The sequence below is a fragment of the Myxocyprinus asiaticus genome, chromosome 10 (genome assembly GCF_019703515.2).
Source record: "Myxocyprinus asiaticus isolate MX2 ecotype Aquarium Trade chromosome 10, UBuf_Myxa_2, whole genome shotgun sequence".
NCBI lineage: Eukaryota > Metazoa > Chordata > Actinopteri > Cypriniformes > Catostomidae > Myxocyprinus > Myxocyprinus asiaticus.
The window spans coordinates 27971561-27994564 of NC_059353.1; the positions used below are offsets into that span (position 1 = coordinate 27971561).

General features: G+C 39.3%; 1 protein-coding gene across 9 annotated transcripts in view; it reads right to left on the reverse strand.

Annotated features, from left to right (window-relative positions):
- The window catches only part of LOC127447113 (syntaxin-binding protein 5-like), a 261085-nt gene extending 238424 nt beyond the window's left edge, over window positions 1–22661 (reverse strand). For all 9 annotated transcript variants that reach the window (XM_051708704.1, XM_051708703.1, XM_051708697.1 and 6 more), the window contains exon 1: window positions 21658–22661. In XM_051708704.1, coding sequence (XP_051564664.1) covers window positions 21658–21825 — 168 coding nt within the window. In that variant the 5' untranslated portion in view covers window positions 21826–22661. The remainder of the gene's footprint in view (window positions 1–21657) is intronic.
- Between the last annotated feature and the right edge of the window lie 343 nt (window positions 22662–23004).

A 23004-nucleotide genomic window follows, 5' to 3' on the forward strand; every position in this document is an offset into this window, starting at 1 on the left:
TTTGCTTTATTGATTTTGCTTTAAAAATTTAATTTATTGAAAAACTTAAGACATTTCTAAATTCAAACTGCACTTTAAATGAAAAAAAAGCAATTAAAATAACGAAGTGATTACTAAATCTTATATATAACCACCTCCCCAAAACCAAACAGTCTCCAACAGCACCATTCGCCATCACGCAAGCATCTGTCAATGACAACAGGAGGTAAATTACTAATAGCCTACAAATTAAGAACTAAAGACAATTATAGATGTAAAGATAATTATAATAATCATCATAATATAAGCCAAATAAATTCCCTTGTGTTCCCAAAAAATGCTGCCAAATGTGTGTTATCGAATGTGTTCATATTGCGTTTTGGTAATACAGTTAATGCTGCCTAAAGAAAATAGAACTCAATTTTAGGTTCAAGGTGAACGTGTCTTGTAGTATTTTATGATTTAATCACTTTCGTTTTTGTTTCTTTAATACAAAGAAATATATTACTGAACCTGCAGAGTTACGTTCACAATGCTTAAGAGCGAACTGCTCCATGGAAATAAAGCAAACTAAACTCACAGCACCTCACGAGATGATTGGAGATCTTTACAGCATTCTCATAGATGACATTATTCTTGCAAACAGTTTTCAGTCGAATGAAACAAACTTTACATCTGCTTGTTCCACGAGACAGGGTCCCGTTGCACGTCTCTGAACAAACGGCGAATCAGACACGAGCTTTGACGGCTTTTCTTTTGTCTGCTCTTAAAAATATAATAAAGTATGTTTCTCCAAGCGCATGTCTTTTTGATTAACAGCATTTCTTGTCATGTGTCACTCCGAGACATCTTACAGGTCACCCACCGGTTGCGGGTAGATGAGCAAAATTACTTGCACATGAAACACCTGCATTTGAACAAGGAGCTTGCGAACTGGGTTGAGCCATATCGCATTTGGAGTGTGGCGAATGCTCTTAACAGCTAAGGTCAATATTTATTGGGAAACGCTTTCATTGCACTCGTGAACAGCAGAGCTCACTGCGCACATATATCAAATCAGAAGCGCATCGGCGGCTTTTATTTCATCTGTCCTTCAAAATATAATCACGTTTCGTCTGACGTGCGCCTTTCTGTCTAATTTCTTGTAATATATCACTCTGAGAAGTCTTACAGGTCACCTTCCACAGTGGCTGGTTCATCAGCAAAATAATCCGCATGAAAAATACGCATTGGCGGGCGTTCATTTCAAACCTTGTTCACCAGGAGTAGGCTGTATGACAAATTCGGGAGAAAGGAAACCAAAACAGTGTCATTGACATCAAGTTTTGCAATCGCGCCCACACTTTCTGCAGGAAAATTATCTCTAGAAAGTTTTAAACGATCATGTGTTGGTGAATGGTGAGACACCCGGCGAGCCACTTGATTTTTAACAAAGAGCCACTTGTGGCTCGCGACTATAGGTTTCTGACCCCTGCACTAAAATCATGTTAATACGCATACTGTTTATGTCTTGTGGCTATACTTTCAAAACAGTGTGGTTTTTTGTTTTTGTTTTTTTTTTTTTTTTTTTACACATTGGCCCCATTCACTTCTATTATAAGTGCCTCACCGGAACCCAGATTTTTGCTTTTTAAAAAGAAAAGGAGGGATGAGTCGAAATTTAATTTTGGTGGTAATCAATATTATGCCATAAATGCTGTCAATTGAGCTTAACTTGAATTGAACCTGGAATATTCCTTTAATGCTAAGTAATGTATTAATAAAAATCTAAAAATTCAAACTTTAGAAATTCACAAAAAGATAGTATGACAAGGTTTCTGGCATTATCACCCTGGTTAGGGTGTGCAAGACTCACTGGCTCAATTGCAACACACACATCTCTAAGCCCTAACCCCAAGACATACCGTTAGATTAAGAAAAATCTTTTGAAATGAGGAAAATATCTACAAATAAGAAGAGACTAACAAAAGTGATAGATGTAGGCGATCTGATGGTCAAGCCTTTATTTGAGCAATCAGAAAATACTTTAATCAGCTTTATATTGTATTTAGCCTAAAATCAAACAAATAACGTTAAAACAAGTAAGTGAACATTCTAATTCCCATCTGAAGAGAGGAAAACACAACTAAAAAGTGAAACGAGTCTTGGGAGGGAGGAGGGATTGATACCAGATAAGAGAAATGAGGCTCTTTTATTGGGTCAATAAGTGTGCCATCGCCCCGGTGAAGCCACATGAGGGCAAACAGCCCACTTTAAAAGCAGTTGTCACCAATCAATTATAAACCAGACCACTACCTTACACACACACACGGAGCAGAATATGACAATGCAACGGAACCAATGAGCTCAAAATTCAGTCCAAAATACTTCTCACAACAGCAAGAGAGAAAGAGAACAAATGAAGCACAATGTAAAAGGTTAATGTGATGATTTATGTCCTCCTTGAATGAAAACAAGACTTTCTTGTTCATCACTGCATTTATCTGTTTGCCTAGTATTTGTCAGTGCTGGTGTGTGTGCACATACAGTATATCTAAATGTTACTTGAACAGCAGAGAGTGTGTGTGGGCGCAGCACGTTTGAACCCGGCTGCTGTTTATACTGTGGGTGCCAAGCCGTGCTAAGAGCGAGAGTTAGAATGAAATTACTGAGTGCACAAGCCATTGTGTACTTGAGTGTGCAAGTGCACGTGCCTAACTGGATTTCTGTCTAAAGACATAAAAGCTATCGCTCGCCTTTTCAGGGAGCGTGATGGTTCGGTGCTGAAGTCATCGGAAAGGGAGCCTATGGAAGGATGCCAATCACAAATTAACTCATCTGTCAGGGGTGATATCATCAATGACTTGAAACAAATATTGATGTATGTTGACAGCAGGGTGGACATGGAGGTGAGGTAACAACGTCTTAATCAAGTATTGGACAACTCATGCATGGTGTTCTGGAGGCAACCACCCAATTCTAGCTAGACATCTCTTTCACTTTCATTTTTAACATACAGTACATGTAAGGGTTATCAAACCTGAAAGAGTGGCTAAAGATTAAAGTGCAAAGCTGCGCTATGTAAAAAATGTTTGGTTACAATTACCAAAAGTTCATTATTGAACAAAGACTTAAAAGTACAATATTTAGATGAAGACTACACAACATTCTCCAAAAATATATTTTCTATGCAACATAACAGCAAGACAAAGCTGATAGAGTGCACAATTGTAAAACGTCTGTCTTGCACCCAACGATAACTACTTTCATGCACTTTGGCTCTGTCCTAATATTCATATTGTGAGTCAGTTCATTCCACTAAAAATCTTTTCCTTTATTTTGTAATTTACTTTATATTCTTTTGTGTATATGAGTCTTCTATTTTTGTTTTAAACTAATTTGGAAGCGTTTTGGGGATATTTTTATGTTTTATTTGTACCGGCGTAATTACGTCATCTCTGCTTCGCCCGTGCTGCGTACTCAGTCAGGTAAGCAGCACGTGGTGCTCTTTGAGTATGATGTGTTTAAAAGTTTACGTTCGATTTAAGTTCATAATGTGCAATAGTATTATTTTTTTATTTATTAGTTTTGTTTTTGATTTTTCTCCCAATTTGGAACGCACAATTCCCAATGTGCTTTTTTTAAGTCCTTGTGGTTGCATAGTGATTCGCTTCAGTCCGGGTGGCGGAGGATGAATCCCAGTTGCCAGTTGCTTGAGACCGTCAATCCACGCATCTTATCACCTGGCTTGTTGAGCGCATTGCCACGGAGACATAGCGCGTGTGGAGGCTTCACGCCATCCACCGCGGCAACCACGCTCACCTCACCATGCGCCCCACTGAGAACGAACCACATTATAGCAACCACGAGGAGGTTACCCCATGCGACTCTACCCTCCCTAGCAACTGGGCCAATTTGGTTGCTTAGGAGACCTGGCCGGAGTCACTCTACTAGCGAGCTAGCGAACTCCAGGGGTGGTAGCCAGCGTCTTTTACCACTGAGCTACCCAGGCCCCCCACAATAGTATTATTGTCCAAACTTGCCAGGAATGTATTAGAAAGTGTTTTATGTATGGATGGGTTGGATTTGAAAGTTTACTGTCGAGTGCAGCTGTGAGTGACCATGTGAGTGCTTCAGCTGAATTGTTGATTCCGATTATTAATGGTCTTTGATTGGTGTGGGTGAGATTAACACGGAAGACCAATGCAAAGTGTGTCAATGCTGTGCTCTGTTTATTTCATCCAGGTATGGAATACTATTTTTCATTTGTTCATGCATTTATTTTGTATTGATTCAGTTCTTGTAATCTGTTCATATGAGCTTTAGGAGGCTTAATTGTATGTGAAGATAAGCATTATCTTCATTTCATGTGATTCAATTTTGCCACAGTATTGTGTGTAATTTCTGTGACATATGTTTGTTTGTTTAATTTCATTATTTGTGGTAATGTTATAGAAATATGTGTAATGTTACTTTATTGTTAGCGTGTTATAATCTCAGTCTGCTCTGAGCTTGCTGAGGAGAGGTAAGATTAACACGGAAGATCAACGCAAAGTGTGTCAGTGCTGTGCTCTGTTTATTTGATCCAGAATAAACTCTCCAGCAGTAGCAGTTTCAGCAGTTGTCCTGTCTTTTCCTTTGATTACACAACACAATGCAGATCGTGACAGTGGTCAGAGATAAGACCGGTTACACTAATATACCGATATTTTGGTCGGAGTTCATGAGTAGACTTGCAGAGATTGCCAACCTCAGCGTCCCTTTTTCCCCTTCTGTTCTTCTCCTCTGTGACACATCTGATATAGAAATAGCAAGCCACATCAAACCATTCATATCTGTAGCCATTACAATTGCAAAGAAGATTATAATGCTTAACTGGAAAGACAGAACAAAGATATCCATAACACACTGGCTCAATTACTCCAGTTATGAAAAATGTACTGCAAGTTTAAGAAATCGAACAAAAATATTCTCCTGGTGCCCTTTTTTGAAATACCTAGAGAACTGAGTTCTCTTCTGACTTTAATTGAGATCTTTGCCTGAACTTCCTTCCTACTTTCAAACATACTTCCTAAACAGAACACAATGTGCAACTTTGTGCTTTAATAGAATTTCATACATTGCCATTGTCTGTCTGTCTGTTTTGTATCAACTAATATTTTGAATAAGAATTGTTTTCATCTTTTTTTCTCATGTATGTATTTGTATATTATTTAATTGTGTGTGTGTGAGAGTGTATTTGTAAATGCTTATCATATAGTCTTATGTCATGAGTTGTAATGCCTTGTAATGTGTTAAAAGTACAATACATTTTTTTTTTTAAAGTTCATTATTGAGTGAGTACATAAAATATCCATGTTCAAAATCGTGCCGATTCATTACGGTAAGTCTACAATAAGGATTTTTTATTTGAGCTGTCGGTAGGGGCGGACTGGCCAAAGGTAGAACCAGGACTTTTCCCATTGGGCCGGCCGAGAAACGGGGCCGAACGGGCCACGAAAAGCTGAAAAGGGCCACCGTGATATGCCAAAGGGGGCCGCAATATGCAGAAAAAGACAGCGACACCGACCCCCCACCCCCAACAACTTTTGGGCCAGTTTCTATGTAACATCAAGGGCTGATTTCTCTTCCTAGTCTGCCCCTGGCTGTCGGGTCAGATTTGCTCAAAATTGCAGGTATACAGGTGCATCTCAATAAATTAGAATGTCGTGGAAAAGTTCATTTATTTCAGCAATTCAACTCAAATTGTGAAACTCGTGTATTAAATAAATTCAGTGCACACAGACTGAAGTAGTTTAAGTCTTTGGCTCTTTTAATTGTGATGATTTTGGCTCACATTTAACAAAAACCCACCAATTCACTATCTCAAAAAATTAGAATACATCATAAGACCAATAAAAAAAACATTTTTAGTGAATTGTTGGCCTTCTGGAAAGTATGTTCTTTTACTGTATATGTACTCAATACTTGGTAGGGGCTCCTTTTGCTTTAATTACTGCCTCAATTCGGCGTGGCATGGAGGTGATCAGTTTGTGGCACTGCTGAGGTGGTATGGAAGCCCAGGTTTCTTTGACAGTGGCCTTCAGCTCATCTGCATTTTTTGGTCTCTTGTTTCTCATTTTCCTCTTGACAATACCTCATAGATTCTCTATGGGGTTCAGGTCTGGTGAGTTTGCTGGCCAGTCAAGCACACCAACACCATGGTCATTTAATCAACTTTTGGTGCTTTTGGCAGTGTGGGCAGGTGCCAAATCCTGCTGGAAAATGAAATCAGTATCTTTAAAAAGCTGGTCAGCAGAAGGAAGCATGAAGTGCTCCAAAATTTCTTGGTAAACGGGTGCAGTGACTTAGGTTTTCAAAAAACACAATGGACCAACACCAGCAGATGACATTGCACCCCAGATCATCACAGACTGTGGAAACTTAACACTGGACTTCAAGCAGCTTGGGCTATGAGCTTCTCCACCCTTCCTCCAGACTCTAGGACCTTGGTTTCCAAATGAAATACAAAACTTGCTCTCATCTGAAAAGAGGACTTTGGAACACTGGGCAACAGTCCAGTTCTTCTTCTCCTTAGCCCAGGTAAGACACCTCTGACGTTGTCTGTGGTTCAGGAGTGGCTTAACAAGAGGAACATGACAACTGTAGCCAAATTCCTTGACATGTCTGTGTGTGGTGGCTCTTGATGCCTTGACCCCAGCCTTAGTCCATTCCTTGTGAAGTTCACCCAAATTCTTGAATCGATTTTGCTTGACAATCGTAAGGCTGCGGTTCTCTCGGTTGGTTGTGCATCTTTTTCTTCCACACTTTTTCCTTCCACTCAACTTTCTGTTAACATGCTTGGATACAGCACTCTGTGAACAGCCAGCTTCTTTGGCAATGAATGTTTGTGGCTTACCCTCCTTGTGAAGGGTGTCAATGATTGTCTTCTGGACAACTGTCAGATCAGCAGTCTTCCCCATGATTGTGTAGCCTAGTGAACCAAGCTGAGAGACCATTTTGAAGGCTCAGGAAACCTTTGCAGGTGTTTTGAGTTGATTAGCTGATTGGCATGTCACCATATTCTAATTTTTTGAGATAGTGAATTGGTGGGTTTTTGTTAAATGTGAGCCAAAATCATCACAATTAAAAGAACCAAAGACTTAAACTACTTCAGTCTGTGTGCACTGAATTTATTTAATACACGAGTTTCACAATTTGAGTTGAATTACTGAAATAAATGAACTTTTCCACGACATTCTAATTTATTGAGATGCACCTGTATATCATTCGTCCTTGCGTGTTTACATCATGTCCAAAGGCTCAGAAAGAAAGTCGGGCTGTGTCGCGAGAAGAGGTAAGCAATTAGGACAGCTGTTCAGTCAGTCCAGACATGGTTTCAGGAGTCAGGAAAGCAGCGGACTAAAATCACTCTCCTTATGGATTTAACTGTTTTTTATTGTTTTGCAAAGTTGTTTACCTGCTATACTGCTTGGATATGTTTTCTGGTAGGGTTGGTGAAGCTTATATTGTTTGTCATGCTTAAATGAATCAAACATCACTCATGTGTACCAATCGCGATGTGTTTATAAGTTTAAAAATATTCCGGTGAAGTTACTGTTACATGTTTACTAGTATTCATGACTTCTGAGCATTTTATAACAATGCTGCAATTTTGAGATGCCCAAATTGTGTCTCAAAGTGTGTGTGCGCCGCTGTTTTCTTAGGCTCATTTCATTTCTTTCTTTTTTTACCTCAGTCACAGAAATGCACAAGTTATTGTCACTTTCCATTGTCCTTTTAGCAGAAAAAAATATATATATTTATATATTCAATACATTTTAATGTTTGTGAATCTTATTTGGAGACTTATTTTATAAATAACTTCCATTGTAGAAGTTTGACTTGTAATGTATTGTTTGTTACAAGTTTATGTTACAGCTGTTTATAAGAATATATTGCTTTTGTAACTTAAAGCAGGCAAGGCCACTTATAATATGATCACGTCATAAAGCCTTTTGACTATTTACACTATGCTGCTTTTGCATGACAGCAATTATACTTTTAACTTTATTAGCTTCTGCCGCATTAAAATTGGATATTGCTTGTGTTATAATGCATTATACTAAAGTATAGTATAACTCAGTAAAGTATAACTATGAATAGGGGAAGTCTTACAATGTATTATAACTGGAGTTATAATTATATATGAGAAGTTTTAACTTATTATATGGTGTAATATGAGACATTATGAATGCAGTATACTGTAATTAATGTATAATGCGTATACAATGCATTATAAATACGGGCTTCATAGAAAGTGTTACCAAAACTTGTAATTGTAATTGTTATATTGCATATTTCTGTGTTTAATGTTCAAGAAAGTATTTCATAATTATTAAATCCTCGTCTTGCATTTTTATATTACAGTCTTATTGTTTGCAGTGCGTGGACCTACTATTGTAGTATTATGGTTCACTTGCATTGTCTGTACTGCAGCTGCACAAAAACGTGCTCTTAAGTCACGCTTGAGTGAGCAGGACATTTCGTTTTACAAATACATCTTGCTTTGATTCCTCCGTCCTTGTTTCCTTTCCTTTTATCCTTTCTTTGTTTCCTTAGAGGGTGGAGCTAGGAAACGAGGAAAGGAATAAGGAACGGAAACGAGGATGCACAATTTCAGAAATGAGAAGCACCCCATGAGATTCATCCACCAGAAGAGCAGTGCTGTATCACAACTGACATGAAGTGTTCCTCCACAAGTGACTTGCAGTTTTATGCTTCAACCGCTAGAGGGCCAAAAGTTACTTAAAGCAACATAGTGTAGCTTTAAAGAAATCATAGCTAATGCTGCTATGAAAACCCAAAAAGCCAAAATAACCAAACATATTCCAGAAAACTCCCCCCGTATTCCATTGGTTGCACAAACAAATAGCCACGTTACAAGCTCACACCACTGGCCACACCAATGTTGCTGTGCCGCTCAGACAAATAGAGGAATTCTTTGAAAGCACCACAGTGTTATACTTCTAGGTGAAATCAACCTACAAATGGCCTTATAATGGACACTATTAAGTTGAGATATGAGAAAGAATTTTAACATCTGTTTAATAAAAACAGTTCTTGTGTGAGTCACTCAGTTACAACAAGAGAAAATGAAGTAGTATCAGCGAAGTGGAGTCGAAAAAGGTTTAGAGGATATAGATTGACTGAATAGGGCAATTCATTTATGGGTGATTACAAGGACAGAGCTGTTTGGAACATTAACTACCTTGGCCCTGCTAAGTCACTAGGGAGACAACACAGATTTTGAATGAGGGATAGAAAGAACAATCAGGTTCAAGCAAGTGACACTATAAGAATTCTATCAATTTAGCAGATGTAACAGAATTGACGCCATGTGAGGAGCAGACGTGTGAGCGACTAGCTCTGCGCATTTTGCTAGTTTTTTAAGTATTTTCATGTTATAATCCAGTGAGATTCGATACACCCGTTACATATTTATTCTTTGAGGTAAACATGGCAAGGAAGTCAAAATCCTCAGACTCTGGAGACATTAAAAGACATGTGTTCAAGCTGAGGCCTCTGAAGGGACTGCAAGCCGGGGACTCGATTTAGACGGCACGTCGGGAGATGAAATCCAGCGTCAACTGTCCAACATCTCGGTGATGCTGACGAACGTACTTGCGGACTTGGAGGATCTTGCTGTAATACGTCGATCGATTATGGTGATGGAAACAAAATTCTCTAAATTAGTAACAAGAGTGACAGAAGTTGAAAAACGAATCAATTATCTGGAATCTTCAGAAAGCGAATTATCCGCTAATCCCCCTGCGTCCAAAACATACTTGGAACACATTTTGAAAAAACTTGAATATTTTGAAAATATGAACCGAAGGAATAACATACGAATTTTTGGAATTCCTGAGCATGAAGAGGGCAGAGATATGGTGAAATTCCTTGATGAGCTCTTCCCGAGTCTGCTCAACATAACAGGCCATAAACTGGAAATCGAGTGAGCTCACAGAGTCCTGGCTCGGAGATCTGCTGATGGAGACAGGCCCCGTTCAATCCTGACCAAATATCTGCGATCATCCAATAAAGATCTCGTGTTGCGCCAGGTGAGGAGCAAAGGAAAGCTTTCTTGGAAGAATTACAATATTTTCTTGTTCCCGGACTTTGCGAATTCGACAAGACAGAAACGCGATCGGTTCAAGGAATGTAAGAAACTCTTGCATCAACGGAAGATCACTTTTGCACTGATGTTTCCGGCCAAACTGAGAATAGACACCAAGGATGGCAGCAAAGTATTTTTATGCCCCAAAAAGTCACTGGCCTTCATACAAACTATGTATGAGTAAACCATTGGGCGTTTCTTATGTGAGTGGACTGACTCGCTGTTCAGTGTCTCGACTGTCCGAGGAATCTGGGTGCCATTTTTGTTTCTTTTTGCGTTGCTCCACCTAGTGGCTGTAGTTTGTTTTGTGGCATGACACTCCAAGAAACTTTTGCATTGACAGAAGAACACTTTTACACTGAAGTTCCCGGCCAGATTGAGAATGGACACTATGGATGACCACAAAATATCTACATGCTCACATAAAGGACGTCTTTTACAAAGTTGACGGACTGAGTAAGTCATGATGTATTTTTTTTATGCGGCCTCCGAGTGAATTTGACTCTTGATCATCTGAGGAACCGGGATGCCTGTTTTGTTTCTTTATGTGCTGGCTCCACCTAGTGGCTGGAGTTTGTTTTGTTGAATAATACTCCTTTGGTTCAGCTGTGGATGAATCTGATCGTTCTTTGTGCTTGCGCCTCCTGTTGGAGGGAGTTTGTTTTGTGGAGTATTTTTAAGGGACATTAGAATGATTACATCATCTGCTGCACTCATAACAGCCGGCTCACTGAACACTTGTCTGTCTGTCTGAGGAAACTGAATGGTTTTATATCAGCTGGAGCTTGTTTTGTGGAGGAACACACCTTCAAGACAGTTTTGTGAACGAATCTACACATTCTTTGTGTTTATTCTGCCTATTGGCTGGAGTTTGTTTTACAAAGTATTTTCTGTTATGTAATTTTGCCTCACAAAACCTGTGCAGAAGCACCGGACTTGAGCAATCCGATGGCAAAGTTGTCGAGGGGGTTCTCGCATGCGTAAATGGACCTTCTGAGTTTAGAGGGATTGACGCCGGTTGGTGCTGTCATGCACGGGGTTAATGTGCATGTTTTTCTTTTTTCTGTTTGTTTTGTTTGGGGGGAAGTTCGGGGTTTGATTGTTGCATTAATGGGAAATGTGGTCTGTATAATCTTGCTTTTGACACACAATTTTTTTTTTTTTTTTTTTATCAATATGTCAATTGTTAATATGAGTGGATTGTCTCACTCCACATGGAATGTCAATGGATTGGGGCACCCCATAAAAAGAAGGTACGTTATTTCTTTTCTTAAGCGTAAGAAATATGATATAGTGTTTCTTCAAGAAACGCATCTTTCTCCACAGGAAGCTGAAAAAATTGGGAAGATATGGGGTGGACATTTTTTCTTTAGTGCTGGCTCAAGTAAGAGCAGGGGCAGTCATTATATTGATAAATAAACATCTACAATTCAAATTTCTCAAACAGATTAACGATAAAATAGGAAGAGTTATTATTGTTTTAGCAGACATTCAGGGGCAAAGGTTAATTTTGGCTAATATTTACGCACCTAACGCTGATGATCAGGGCTTTTTTTATAGATCTTGAAGGGATGCTGCAAACTGCTAGCACCCCTCATGATATAATATTGGGAAGAGACTTTAATTTATTGATGGACTCAATCCTTGATCATAGTGAAGCAAAAGTGTGTAAGCCCCCTAGAGCAAAACCAATGCTTCACAGGATGTGTAAAAATCTTGGTCTTGCAGATATCTGGCAACTTTTGAACCCATCTGGTAGGGATTATACATTTTTTTCATCAGTTCATAAAATTTATTCTAAAATAGATTTTTTTTATATCTAAGTCCCTCATTTCATCTGTTGTTGACTGCTCAATTGGAAACATCTTAGTCTCAGATCACGCCCTGGTGAGTTTAGAGATGTTGCCACATACAGAGAAAAAGAAATCATATAGTTGGCATTTTAATGTATCCCTTTTGCAAAATCCTGATTTCCAACAAATGTTAAAGACTGAAATCAATGTTTATATGGAGACCAACTGGTCCTCAGTATCCTCTGTGGGTGTGGCTTGGGAGGCACTTAAGGTGGTTCTTAGGGGTCGGATCATACAGTATGCCTCATTCATCAAAAAATCCAAAGCACGAGAACTCGTGGTGTTGGAAGAGAATATTAAAAGTGCCGAGGCAGAGCTGAAGCGCCGAATGTCGTCTGATGGCCTCAGAGAATTGACCCGACTGAAATAGATATATAATGCTATTTTGTCACAGAAAGTGGAGTTTTGGTTGTTCAGGGCAAGACAGTCATACTTTGAGTCGGGGGACAAAGCAGGGAAGCTTCTGGCTAGATATATCAAACAGAGAGAGTCTTTGAGGTTAAATATTTTCCTCAGCCGTTGATATTAATAATGCTTTTAAAGAGTTCTATCTTGATCTCTATAGTTCCACATCTTCGTCTACTTATGAGTATATTAGAAAATTTGTGGAACCATTAGAACTTCCTCAATTGACGACTGAGCAAAAAAAATATCTTGAATTTGAGATAACCTTGGAGGAGCTTGACGAGGCAATTAAGGCCTTGCCTTCAGGCAAAGCTCTGGGGCCAGATGGTTTTGCCGCTGAATTTTTTAGATCTTTTGCTACAGAATTGGCTCCACTTTTGCTAGAAGTTTATACAGAATCATTAAAGAACGGAAAGCTTCCCCCAACCATGACACAAGCCCGGATCAGTCTGATCCTTAAAAAGGACAAAGATCCAAGCGAGTGTAAGAGTTACTGTCCAATTTCCCTGATCCAGCTAGATGTAAAAATACTGTCAAAGATTTTGGCTAATCGATTAAGTAAAGTTATGACATCTCTTATACATATAGATCAGGTGGGGTTTATTAGGGGCCGCAGCTCTTCTGACAACATTAGGCGTTTTATCAATATCATGTGGTCAGTGGCGAATGATCAGACTCCGGTCGCTGCCATCTCACTTGACACCGAAAAGGTTTTTGATATGGTAGAATGGGGTTATCTTTTTAAGATTTTGGAAAAATACGGGTTCGGGAGTACCATTGGTTGGATTAAGTTACTTTATAGATACCCTGTAGTGGCGGTACAAACAAATTGATTAATTTCAGATTATTTTACTTTGAATAGGGGCACTCGTCAGGGTTGCCCTCTTCCCCCATTATTGTTCTGTCTTGCCCTGGAAACATTAGCAGCTGTGATAAGAAAGGAGGAGGACTTTCCAGGGGTGGTGGCAGGAGGTGTGGCGCATAAGCTTTTGCTTTACGCAGATGATATTTCATTATTCGTCTCTGACTCTACTAGATCTGTGCCTTGCTTCCACAGAATTATTAATTCCTTTTCTAAGTTTTCAGGATACAAAGTCAATTGGTCTAAATGCGAAGCTTTGGCATTGACAGCGTACTGCCCAGCGATGGCTTTCCAGCCGGGCGCTTTCACGAGGCCCAAACAGGGCATTAAGTATTTGGGCATTTTATTCCCAGCAAAATTGTGTGATTTAGTTTGAGTTAATTTTGACCCCTTAATAAAACGGTTTTCGAGCGATGTGGGCAGGTGGGCTTCATTGCATTTATCTATGATCGGGAAAGTGAATGTTATTAAAATGAATTGTATTCCAAAATTCTACCTGCTACACTCTCTACCTGTAGATGTCCCCCTCTCTTATTTCAAGCAATTTGACAACATAGCAAAGTCCTTCATTTGGAATGGTAAGCGCTCCAAAAAAAAATACATTTCAATAAGTTACATAGGCCGATTGGCAAAGGTGGGCTAGGCCTACCCAAGATTTTAATTTATTAGTATGCATTTGGTCTCAGACATTTGGCTCATTGGTCACTTCCACCTGAGAGAGCCCCTCCCTGGTTCTGTATAGAACAGGAATTTCTTGCTCCTCACCATTGTAGAGCCTTTCTTTCAAATTAATCGGAGAAGTTAAGTTACATCCCGTTATCTCGCATTTGAACTCGGTATGGACAAAGGTGTCCAGAGTGTTTAATTCAGACCTTTATTTAAATGTTGCCTCGAGCATATGGCTGAACCCCAAATTATGCATCAACAAGTCCCCTTTTTGCTGGTCAGAATGGATTGGCAGGGGGGTTACTACACTCGGTGACCTATATGAGAGTGGAGAGCTGAGATCCTTTCAAAATTTGGTTCAACTTTTTGGGATTCCCAGATCTCAGTTCTTTAAATACTTACAGTTGCACCACCTGATTTGTACTGTTTTTGGGAGTGGTTTACACGCCCCTAAAGCTGCAGATACTCTGGGAGTGGTGATTACTGCTTTTGGAAAAGGTCATGAGGCATCGGTGTATTACTCCCTGTTAATTCAGAGTCTAGGGGATGGAGCTTCAGCTTCTCTTAAGAGATTGTGGGAGAAGGATCTTGGCTTGGTATTGAAGGAGGGAGCGTGGGCTAGGATTCTAAAAAATGTCAAATCTGCATCTAGAGATGCGAGGGTTTGCCTTATGCAAGTCAAGATTTTACATAGAGTCTATTGGACCCCCTCTAGATTGTATAGGCTTGGTCTTAAAGACAAACCCACCTGCTGGTGATGTCAATCAGAAGATGGAGACACAACCCAAGTTTTTTGGGGGTGTCATAAGATTCAAGAATTTTGGCTGAAGGTGCAAAGTTTTGTGTGTGATGTGTTGGGCACTCAGGTCTCGTTCTGCCCCAGACTCTGTATTTTGGGAGATGGGAAGGTCAAGGATTTGGAGGATAAGTACATGAAGGACTGGGTTTTTACCAGTGTGATGATTGGTAGGCAGGTTATTGGAAGTCGGATGGAGCACCCTCGGGAGGGTGGCTGCCTTCGAGGAGGGGTCGAGCAGAAGGATGGGAGTTAGGGATTTTTATAATAAGAAATGGGGCAATTACCTAGCATTTTGGGGGGAATCTCGAGGAGGGGCAGTGGAGAGAGTAATTTATATATATATATTTTTGTATTTTATTTTTTTTTAATTATTATTATTATTATTATTATTATTATTATACTTGATTATTGTATTTTATTTTTGTTGTTGTTATTGTTTTAGTTTTTTAGTTTTGTGTGTGTGTGTGTGTGTGTGTGTGTGTATTCTATTGACCACAGGGGTGTTCGTGGGGAGCTCAAGGTGCGGTGGGAGTTTGGTAGGGGGAGGGGATATGGTGGGGGTTTAATGTTTAAAATGACTGATTCATTATATACACTACCAGTCAAAAGTTTTGAAACACGACTGAAATGTTTCTCATGATCTTAAAAATCTTTTGATCTGAAGGCGTATGCTTAAATGTTTGAAATTAGTTTTGTAGACAAAAATATAATTGTGCCACCATATTAATTTATTTCATTATAAAACTAAAATGTAATTAAAAAAATAAAAAAAACATTTTTGAAATTGATGACTTGGACCAAATAATAAAGAAAAGCAGCCAATAAGTACCCAAATAGATGGAAACTCCTACAATACTGTTTAAAAAGCAACCCAGGTTGATACCTCAAGAAGTTGGTTGAGAAAATGTCCAGAGTACATACCTGCAAATACTAGGCAAAGGGTGACTACTATGAAGATGCTCAAATATAACACAGTTTTGATTTATTTTGGATTTTGTTTAGTCACAACATAATTCCCAAAGTTTAATTTATGTTATTCCATAGTTTTTATGACTTTACTATTATTCTAAATGTGGAAAAAAAAAATAATAATAATAAAGAATGAGTAAGTGTTTCAAAACTTTTGTATATGTTTTTGTGTGTGTGTGTGTGTTAATTTATGAATCAATAAAAATGTTAATAACAAAAAAAAAAATTAAGCAGATGTAAAAACATGAAAAGATTAGCTGAAGGAAGTGTAACAGAGAGAGCAAGAGAAAAAAAGGTTCAAACACAACTGACAGAAAACTACAAGAGTCACTAGCTATGTCACTATTACACACATTTTAAGATGTCATGTCTCTCAGGAAGAGAGAGAGATAGTTCAGGGTGCTCAAACCCTCTGACAGGTATATCTGCTGTGGGGATCTTGGAGATATAATGGATGACAATTAGAGATGCACAAAATTAGTGACCATATTTGTTTTTTTATTATCGGAATATGTCTGGTTAAGTCGATAATACAAGACATAAACTTAAACAGTATTTTTTTTTCTATGCCGATTATAACATTGCCCATCATATCTGTTACACTGTGACTTTAAAAACTGTTTTTAAAAATTTTACCTTTAGGGGTAAAACAGTTTGTCAGATTGTATCCTCGAATATACACCGATTGTACCCTCTTTACACCTAAAGGTATAAGGGGCTGCGTAGACTAATTGACTATAATGTAGTCAACACTGTCAGCCTGAAGTCAACTAGTCACTTTCCATGTGATTTACAAAATGCGTCTGTAGGAAATATAGACAGATTTGACAGATTTCCGAAACGAAGGATGGCAAGGGAAGACTCATTCATATTAATGAGAAAAGCTCTACCTGATTTGTTAGGATTATTCTTCAGGGTCGGGTAATAGTTTCTCTGAATAATCAGGTATTTCCTGATTAATATTACTGAATCTTCCAATCATTTATTGCTTTACTCATGAATTAAATGACTCATTAATTGCATCCTACATTTCAGAAACTTGCCAGCTGGTGTGGTGGCCAATGACTCTGCACCGAAAGAGCAAAGTGGCTCAAATGTACTTTGATAAAGATAACACAGATACTACAGTAGCCTCCAATATATGTAAGTGGCCGTTAAATATAACAGAAATACTTGTGCTATGTATAATCATTTAACAAGGCACCTGCTTGCACTAGTTAGTGATTTTCAACATGATTAGCACAACTTTGTGTGTTTAGACATTGGACCTAGTTGCTGTTCGCTCCTTGAAGAACACGATTCTGCAAAAGATAGAAAAGTGCTTCAGGTTGGAGTACGATGATGTCACGTCTAGTCAAATTCGACTGGACTAATGGGCTCGACTATTTAAAATCAGTAGTCGTGCAACCCCTAAAAGGTACTAATATGTACCCTTTGGGAACAGATAAGGTACAAGTACATGCTGACTGACGTGTAGGGGGTACAGTGGGCGCAGTGACAAGCTGTTGTACCCCAAAAGGTACAATTTTTGCACATTTTTTCTGGCAGTGTATTGTCCAAACAAAAAAGAAAATTACTAGCCACTGGTATGGGCTGAACTTTCTATATGGGTGCATCCCTGACCCCACTTTAATGATGGGAAAGTTGAGATGAATATGGAAACTCTTTTGGTGTTTTAAAGCTAAATTTTTTTTGAAAAATGTTGTGAACATTTCAAAAATTAAGAAAACTGAATATAATTCATACTGTATGTGTTTGACTTTGGTTGAATGAGCACAGCTTTCATGTTGAGAAATGAGGATACATGCAGGCAGAGCGGGCTCTGCTCTAGAGCACAGGCTGTGCTGTCACTGCAATCTCAGAGTGGTGGAGAGGAAGCCAGCATTGTTGAAAATATGCCACTGCCACTGACAAAGCACCACTAAATTGCAGACATTGTAACCCTTTCATACGTTAATAACAGGGCCCTGCAGAGTAGTGGAACACACATGTGTTTCTGCAACAGCCAGTTACATTACAAGCTGCCAGATTCAAATCAGCTTTCGCGCTGACACAGGCTGCACTGGTCAAGTGTCTGTTATTTATATTCGCTCAAATAGTTACTCATACAGTCTTTTAAACCACAGAATAAGTTTATTTTATATACATACATGCAACTCGTCACCACGAAAAAAAGTACCACAATAAAAAGTTTACAGCTCTTATACTCACAGTCAAACATAAAACATCAAACGCGATCTTCCTCCGATGCGTGCTGCCATTTGTTTACATTAGTAGCGGTTGTCATTCATCAAACAGACAGCTATTCAAAGAGACTTTTCAAGCACATAATGCTTTATTTATTTTATATAACAAACAGCCAAACTGCCACCAAAGTACCACAATAACAGTTCTCAGCTTGCATATGCATAGCCATCATATCTAAACGCGATATTCCCATGCAAGCAGCCACGTCTACTTATTAGGTGCAGATGCGGTTTTCATTCACACAAACAGCAACTCAAACAGTCTTTTCAGACATATAATACATTTGTTTTCTGAAACAGACAGCTAAACTATCACAAAAGCACCACGATAACAGTTTAAAACTTGTATACTCGTGAAAACAAGCTGATCGAGTGCAATTATCCAATGCACGCAGCCAAGTCTGTTTACATTAGCGCTTGTCTCACATACACACACATGTTGGTGCAGCTATCATTATGAGGACTCTCCATAGACAATGATTTTTATACTGTACGAACTATAGATTCTATGTGTGCATAGGTAAACTGGGCTGCTGATATTATTTGTTCATTTGTTTTTTACAGCTATAAAAATGAAATAAATAAAAAAAAAACAGAGAGAGAGAGAGAGAGAGAGAGAGAGAGAGAGAGAGAGAGAGAGAGAGAGAGATCTACATTCCACCACACATGAAATATGACAGCACATGACGGGAGTCAGTGCTGATGATTCAGTTGAGTGATCAGAACCAGAAATGGGTGTCAGAGTCGGTACTTAAGCACATGAGAGGGCATTTGGCAGCCTACTTCAGATCTCAGTCTCCAGGGCACTGTCTCAAAGAACACATCCCTCTCCAAAGCATAAGGTGGATCCTCCAGGTCAGTCTCTACAATAATAACTCTCGCATACATTCTCTCATCTCTCTCATACTCTCTCGATTTTTCCTTCATCTTGAGAAATAAAGATTTCAGTGTTTAACTTATACTGTACAGAACTCAAAAACGTTCTCCCCCATCAGTAAGACAATCAACTGGAACTAAACAACAAAAACGTGTGGTTCTGAAAAAATCCTTGGCAACCCAAATATATTAATACAGGATCACCCTAACATGGCCTGCCCATTTGCAAAGAAATGTTTATTCTTAACTATTTCACAGCTTACAATTCTAAATTAGATTTGTCACACACACACACACACACACACACACACACACTACAGGGATATTTGACTGAAATAGTGTTGTTTATAATTTAGTCAAAAACATGTATGCTGTGTAAATGTTGTTGTATACTGAGTGGAGTTTTAGTAACATTTATCCATAGCATTTGCTCTAAAAACCTGATTTACTGTACCTCTCAAGGGCTACGTTTACACAGCAGCAAAAATGTCATGTTCATGCCAAACACCAACATGTGCACGTTACGTGACCACAATGCGCTACCAACACTAGGTGCTGCATCCGAAAATGTAGGCAGCTGACTTGCTGCCTTATCAGTTAGTGGCTTAACCGACAGCGTTTTTGAAAGAATGGAAACTGGTCTCAGAACAGTTTGAAAGATACATTATTTTCATCCTACCTCCCTATACAGCCTCCGGAGGGAGCATTTTCCTGGTTTCGGACGCAGTTTACGTGCGCGTGCGCAATACGTTTGCCGCCTTCAAAGCGGCATTTCTGAAGACTTGCCTAAAATATAGAGCCACTTTCGCTACAAGGTTCTACTGCAACACAACAACAACAGTCGAAACCATTAGCAAAACAGTGACGTTGAATGAAAACACGATTATCGTTGCATAAACAATTGTTGTCTAAATACTATTGTTGTACATTTTACTGTAGGCTGTCCTCTGACAAGACTTTGGACGTTTTTACCTCAGATTTTAGGCTAGATGCATTATATCTTTTTGTCTGACAATATGTGTTGTTTACTTCATTTGTTTAGGTCTTGGTGAATTCTGGTATGTCCAATCTGTTGTTTGAGATTTTCTAACCACGTTGTAAAGGGACATTCTAAAACGCTTAACATGAAAAATGCTTAACATGGCTTAATGTACTAAAACAGTGATATTTGAAGACCAAATTCAGTATGCACCTTATTGATGATACATACAGAGAAGCAGATGAGCCCAGAATCTGAACGCAACGCGCAAATTTGCACATTAAGCGATTTCTTCCCATAGAAAACCGTTATAAAAGAAAACGCTTAACGTGCAACTTTGCGCGTTGCGTTCAGATTCTGGGCATCATCAATAAGGTGCATACTGAATTTGGTCTTCAAATATCACTGTTTTACATTAAGCCACTTTAAGCGTATTTCACATTAAGCGCTTTAGAATGTCCCCGTTGTGAATCGTTTGTAAACCGCTTTGGTACAGCAGCACTGGAGGCTATAAGGTCTCGTACCAGCAGGATTCTCTCTCACTGTAAATTCCCCCGGGAGAGCTGAGCAACACAGCAGCCCATTTACTATACACGGGTGGGAACGAGGTGTGTGCCTGGACTGGCAGTGAATGAATGTGCGCTGGGAATATTTCAAAATAAGCCTCATACAGCCTAACGTTTAATAAAACAGTGATTTATGCACATGATATCCACCATATAGGCTATTTGTTCCATTCAGGCAATCCCTCTCCCTTACAGCATTTTTATTTTATTTTATTTTATTTTTTTGTTTGCCATGCTGAAGAAGAAAACACGGCCAGCCTCGATCGCCCTGTTGCCTCCAAATAAGCTCCCTTCGAACCGAACCGATTTGAGCCGAGGCAGAATCACATCCGGCTGTAATGGCCCGTAAAAATCTAAAAATAGCTTCAGGAAAATCACATAAGACTGGAGACTACAGCAGGCTCTCTCACTTTTTATGCAAGCTAAGTGAAGAAACCTTGGTTTTGGCATCGATTCCCCATCACTTGACAACTCCACTGCGGAGAGGAAAGATTCCCAAGAAAACCTACTCCAGCGCGATAGATAGATAGATAGATAGATAGATAGATAGATAGATAGATAGATAGATAGATAGATAGATAGATAGGCAGGCAGACAGACAGACAGACAGACAGACTGACAGACAGACAGACAGACAGGATTTGATAAGACTAAATCAACCTGTTAATGGCTCTTATTACACCACCTAAAGTATTTTTAAGGGTTATTACAGGTAGAAATAGTGTCATAAGGTAGCAACTTCACTTTTTTACTTTAATTTGAAGATTGTAGATTAAATGACACAAAAACAAGAGTTACAAAGAATTTGTCTACATATTAAATTGCTGAATAAGCTCTATTTTTATTTTTATTTTATTTCTTTATTTTTTAAACTGGGATTAAAGTTTCAATACGGCCTTCCTGCTATGAAAGTTGGAGGGTGGTTTGAGAAACATTGCTTGTCAGCAGTTTGAGTCCCACCAAAGTTCGAAGGAGCCCCTGGACAGCACCTTCATGCCAAGAGTTCAAAGGTTCTGGTTCCATTCTTTGGGACTGAATGTACAGTCAGTGTCTTACAAATTGTGATGTTCAGTACTTGTACCTGCTGAACTAGTTCACTGATATTTTTGTGGTTTGCTGTGTCTGATGTGTAGTACTATATATGCCTCATTGTAGATGTTTGGCTGCAGTTGCACTGCAATTTCTACTGTGGATCTATCTATCCACAACTATCCTCCCAACAGCTGCACTGATCAGCACAGGCCTGTTGGCCAAAACTAGCTGAACATCTCTACTGCAAGGACAGATGAGCCCTTTGCGACAAAGTGGAGAAGGGCACCCACCTTACAGATCTGGAAGTGCTCCGACATCAGTGTCTCCTGGATCTCCAGCTCCCGCGGTGTCTGTGCCGCACTGGGGGTCCCAGCCGCACTGCCGCACGAGGAAGATCCACTTGGATTGACAGGTGAAGAAGTGGTCAGCCCGTCCAAAACCTTCCGGAACTTCTTCATCTTTATCTTTGTGTTATACTTTTGTCAACGTTTCTCTTGTACAATCTTAAAACGTGCCGTAGAGACGTTTAAAACGGCATAGGAGATGATGCGGCTTCACAGCACGAATTCAGACGGGGAAAACTCAGCTGGCTCCTCGTTTCTTCCTCCTTTCAGGGTTTTATGTGCAATACAAACAGTTGTGGAAGAACATCATCTTACATAAAGCTGATGATCACAATAAAGTGAATTTTGGCAAAAAAGGCGAGGAGAGGTTTATTGCGCATTAAAGCATGAACCAGGCTGGAGAAGAACCAAGAAACTTCATGTTACTTACACAGGACGGTATCGAATCCAACTAATCTACGTTCTCAGCAACCATGTCAAAAACATGATAAAGTAATATTTAGTTTGTGAAATGAAATGTTAACGTGGACGGTCGCCGTATTTTTCGCAATAGTCAGTGGCTGTGCACGCCAAAAATCACGTTCACTATTTGTTGTTTGGGATCCGAGACACAGAGGAGAGACTACCCGCAGAGAACCAGCTCACATAAACAAGCCAACGTCGAAAATGGATCACCGCAAAAGGACAGGAAATTACAACGCCTGAAAGGTTTTGTAGAAAATCTCTCTCTCTCTCGCTCTCTCTCTCTCTCTCTCTCTCTCTCTCTCTCTCTCTCGCTCTCTCTCTCTCTCTCTCTGTCTCTCTCTCTCATGAGATATTTGGGAGGAGAGAAAGTGAGTACTCTCGACCCGCACTCAGAATCTCTCCCGCAGTCGAGTGAGTGCTGCTGTCCAAGGTGCTGAAAGATCGAGCGCAAGAAAGCCACACCCCTCAGACTTTTGATTGGACCATGTGCCACGGCTCTGTTGTTAATCCCGCCTTCCCGCGGAACCGATTGGACCACGTGCTTCAGAATCCACAAACAATGAAATGATTTAAATATTTGCACAATTGCTCTTTAAATATTACTTGCATTACTTTATTTTCACTGTACCCAGCTTAGCAATAAACGCTTTTGCAAATGTACAGTTATTTGTCATGCCAATAAAGCGCACTAAATTGAAAAGAAATTGAAAATTGGTTATATAAACCACAGCAAACTTATACAAGAAAATAATAACCCGTCCCTATTTATGGACATTGGCTAACATTATGTTGGCAGCCAACTTGGTATAAGTTTACGTGTGGCCGTCC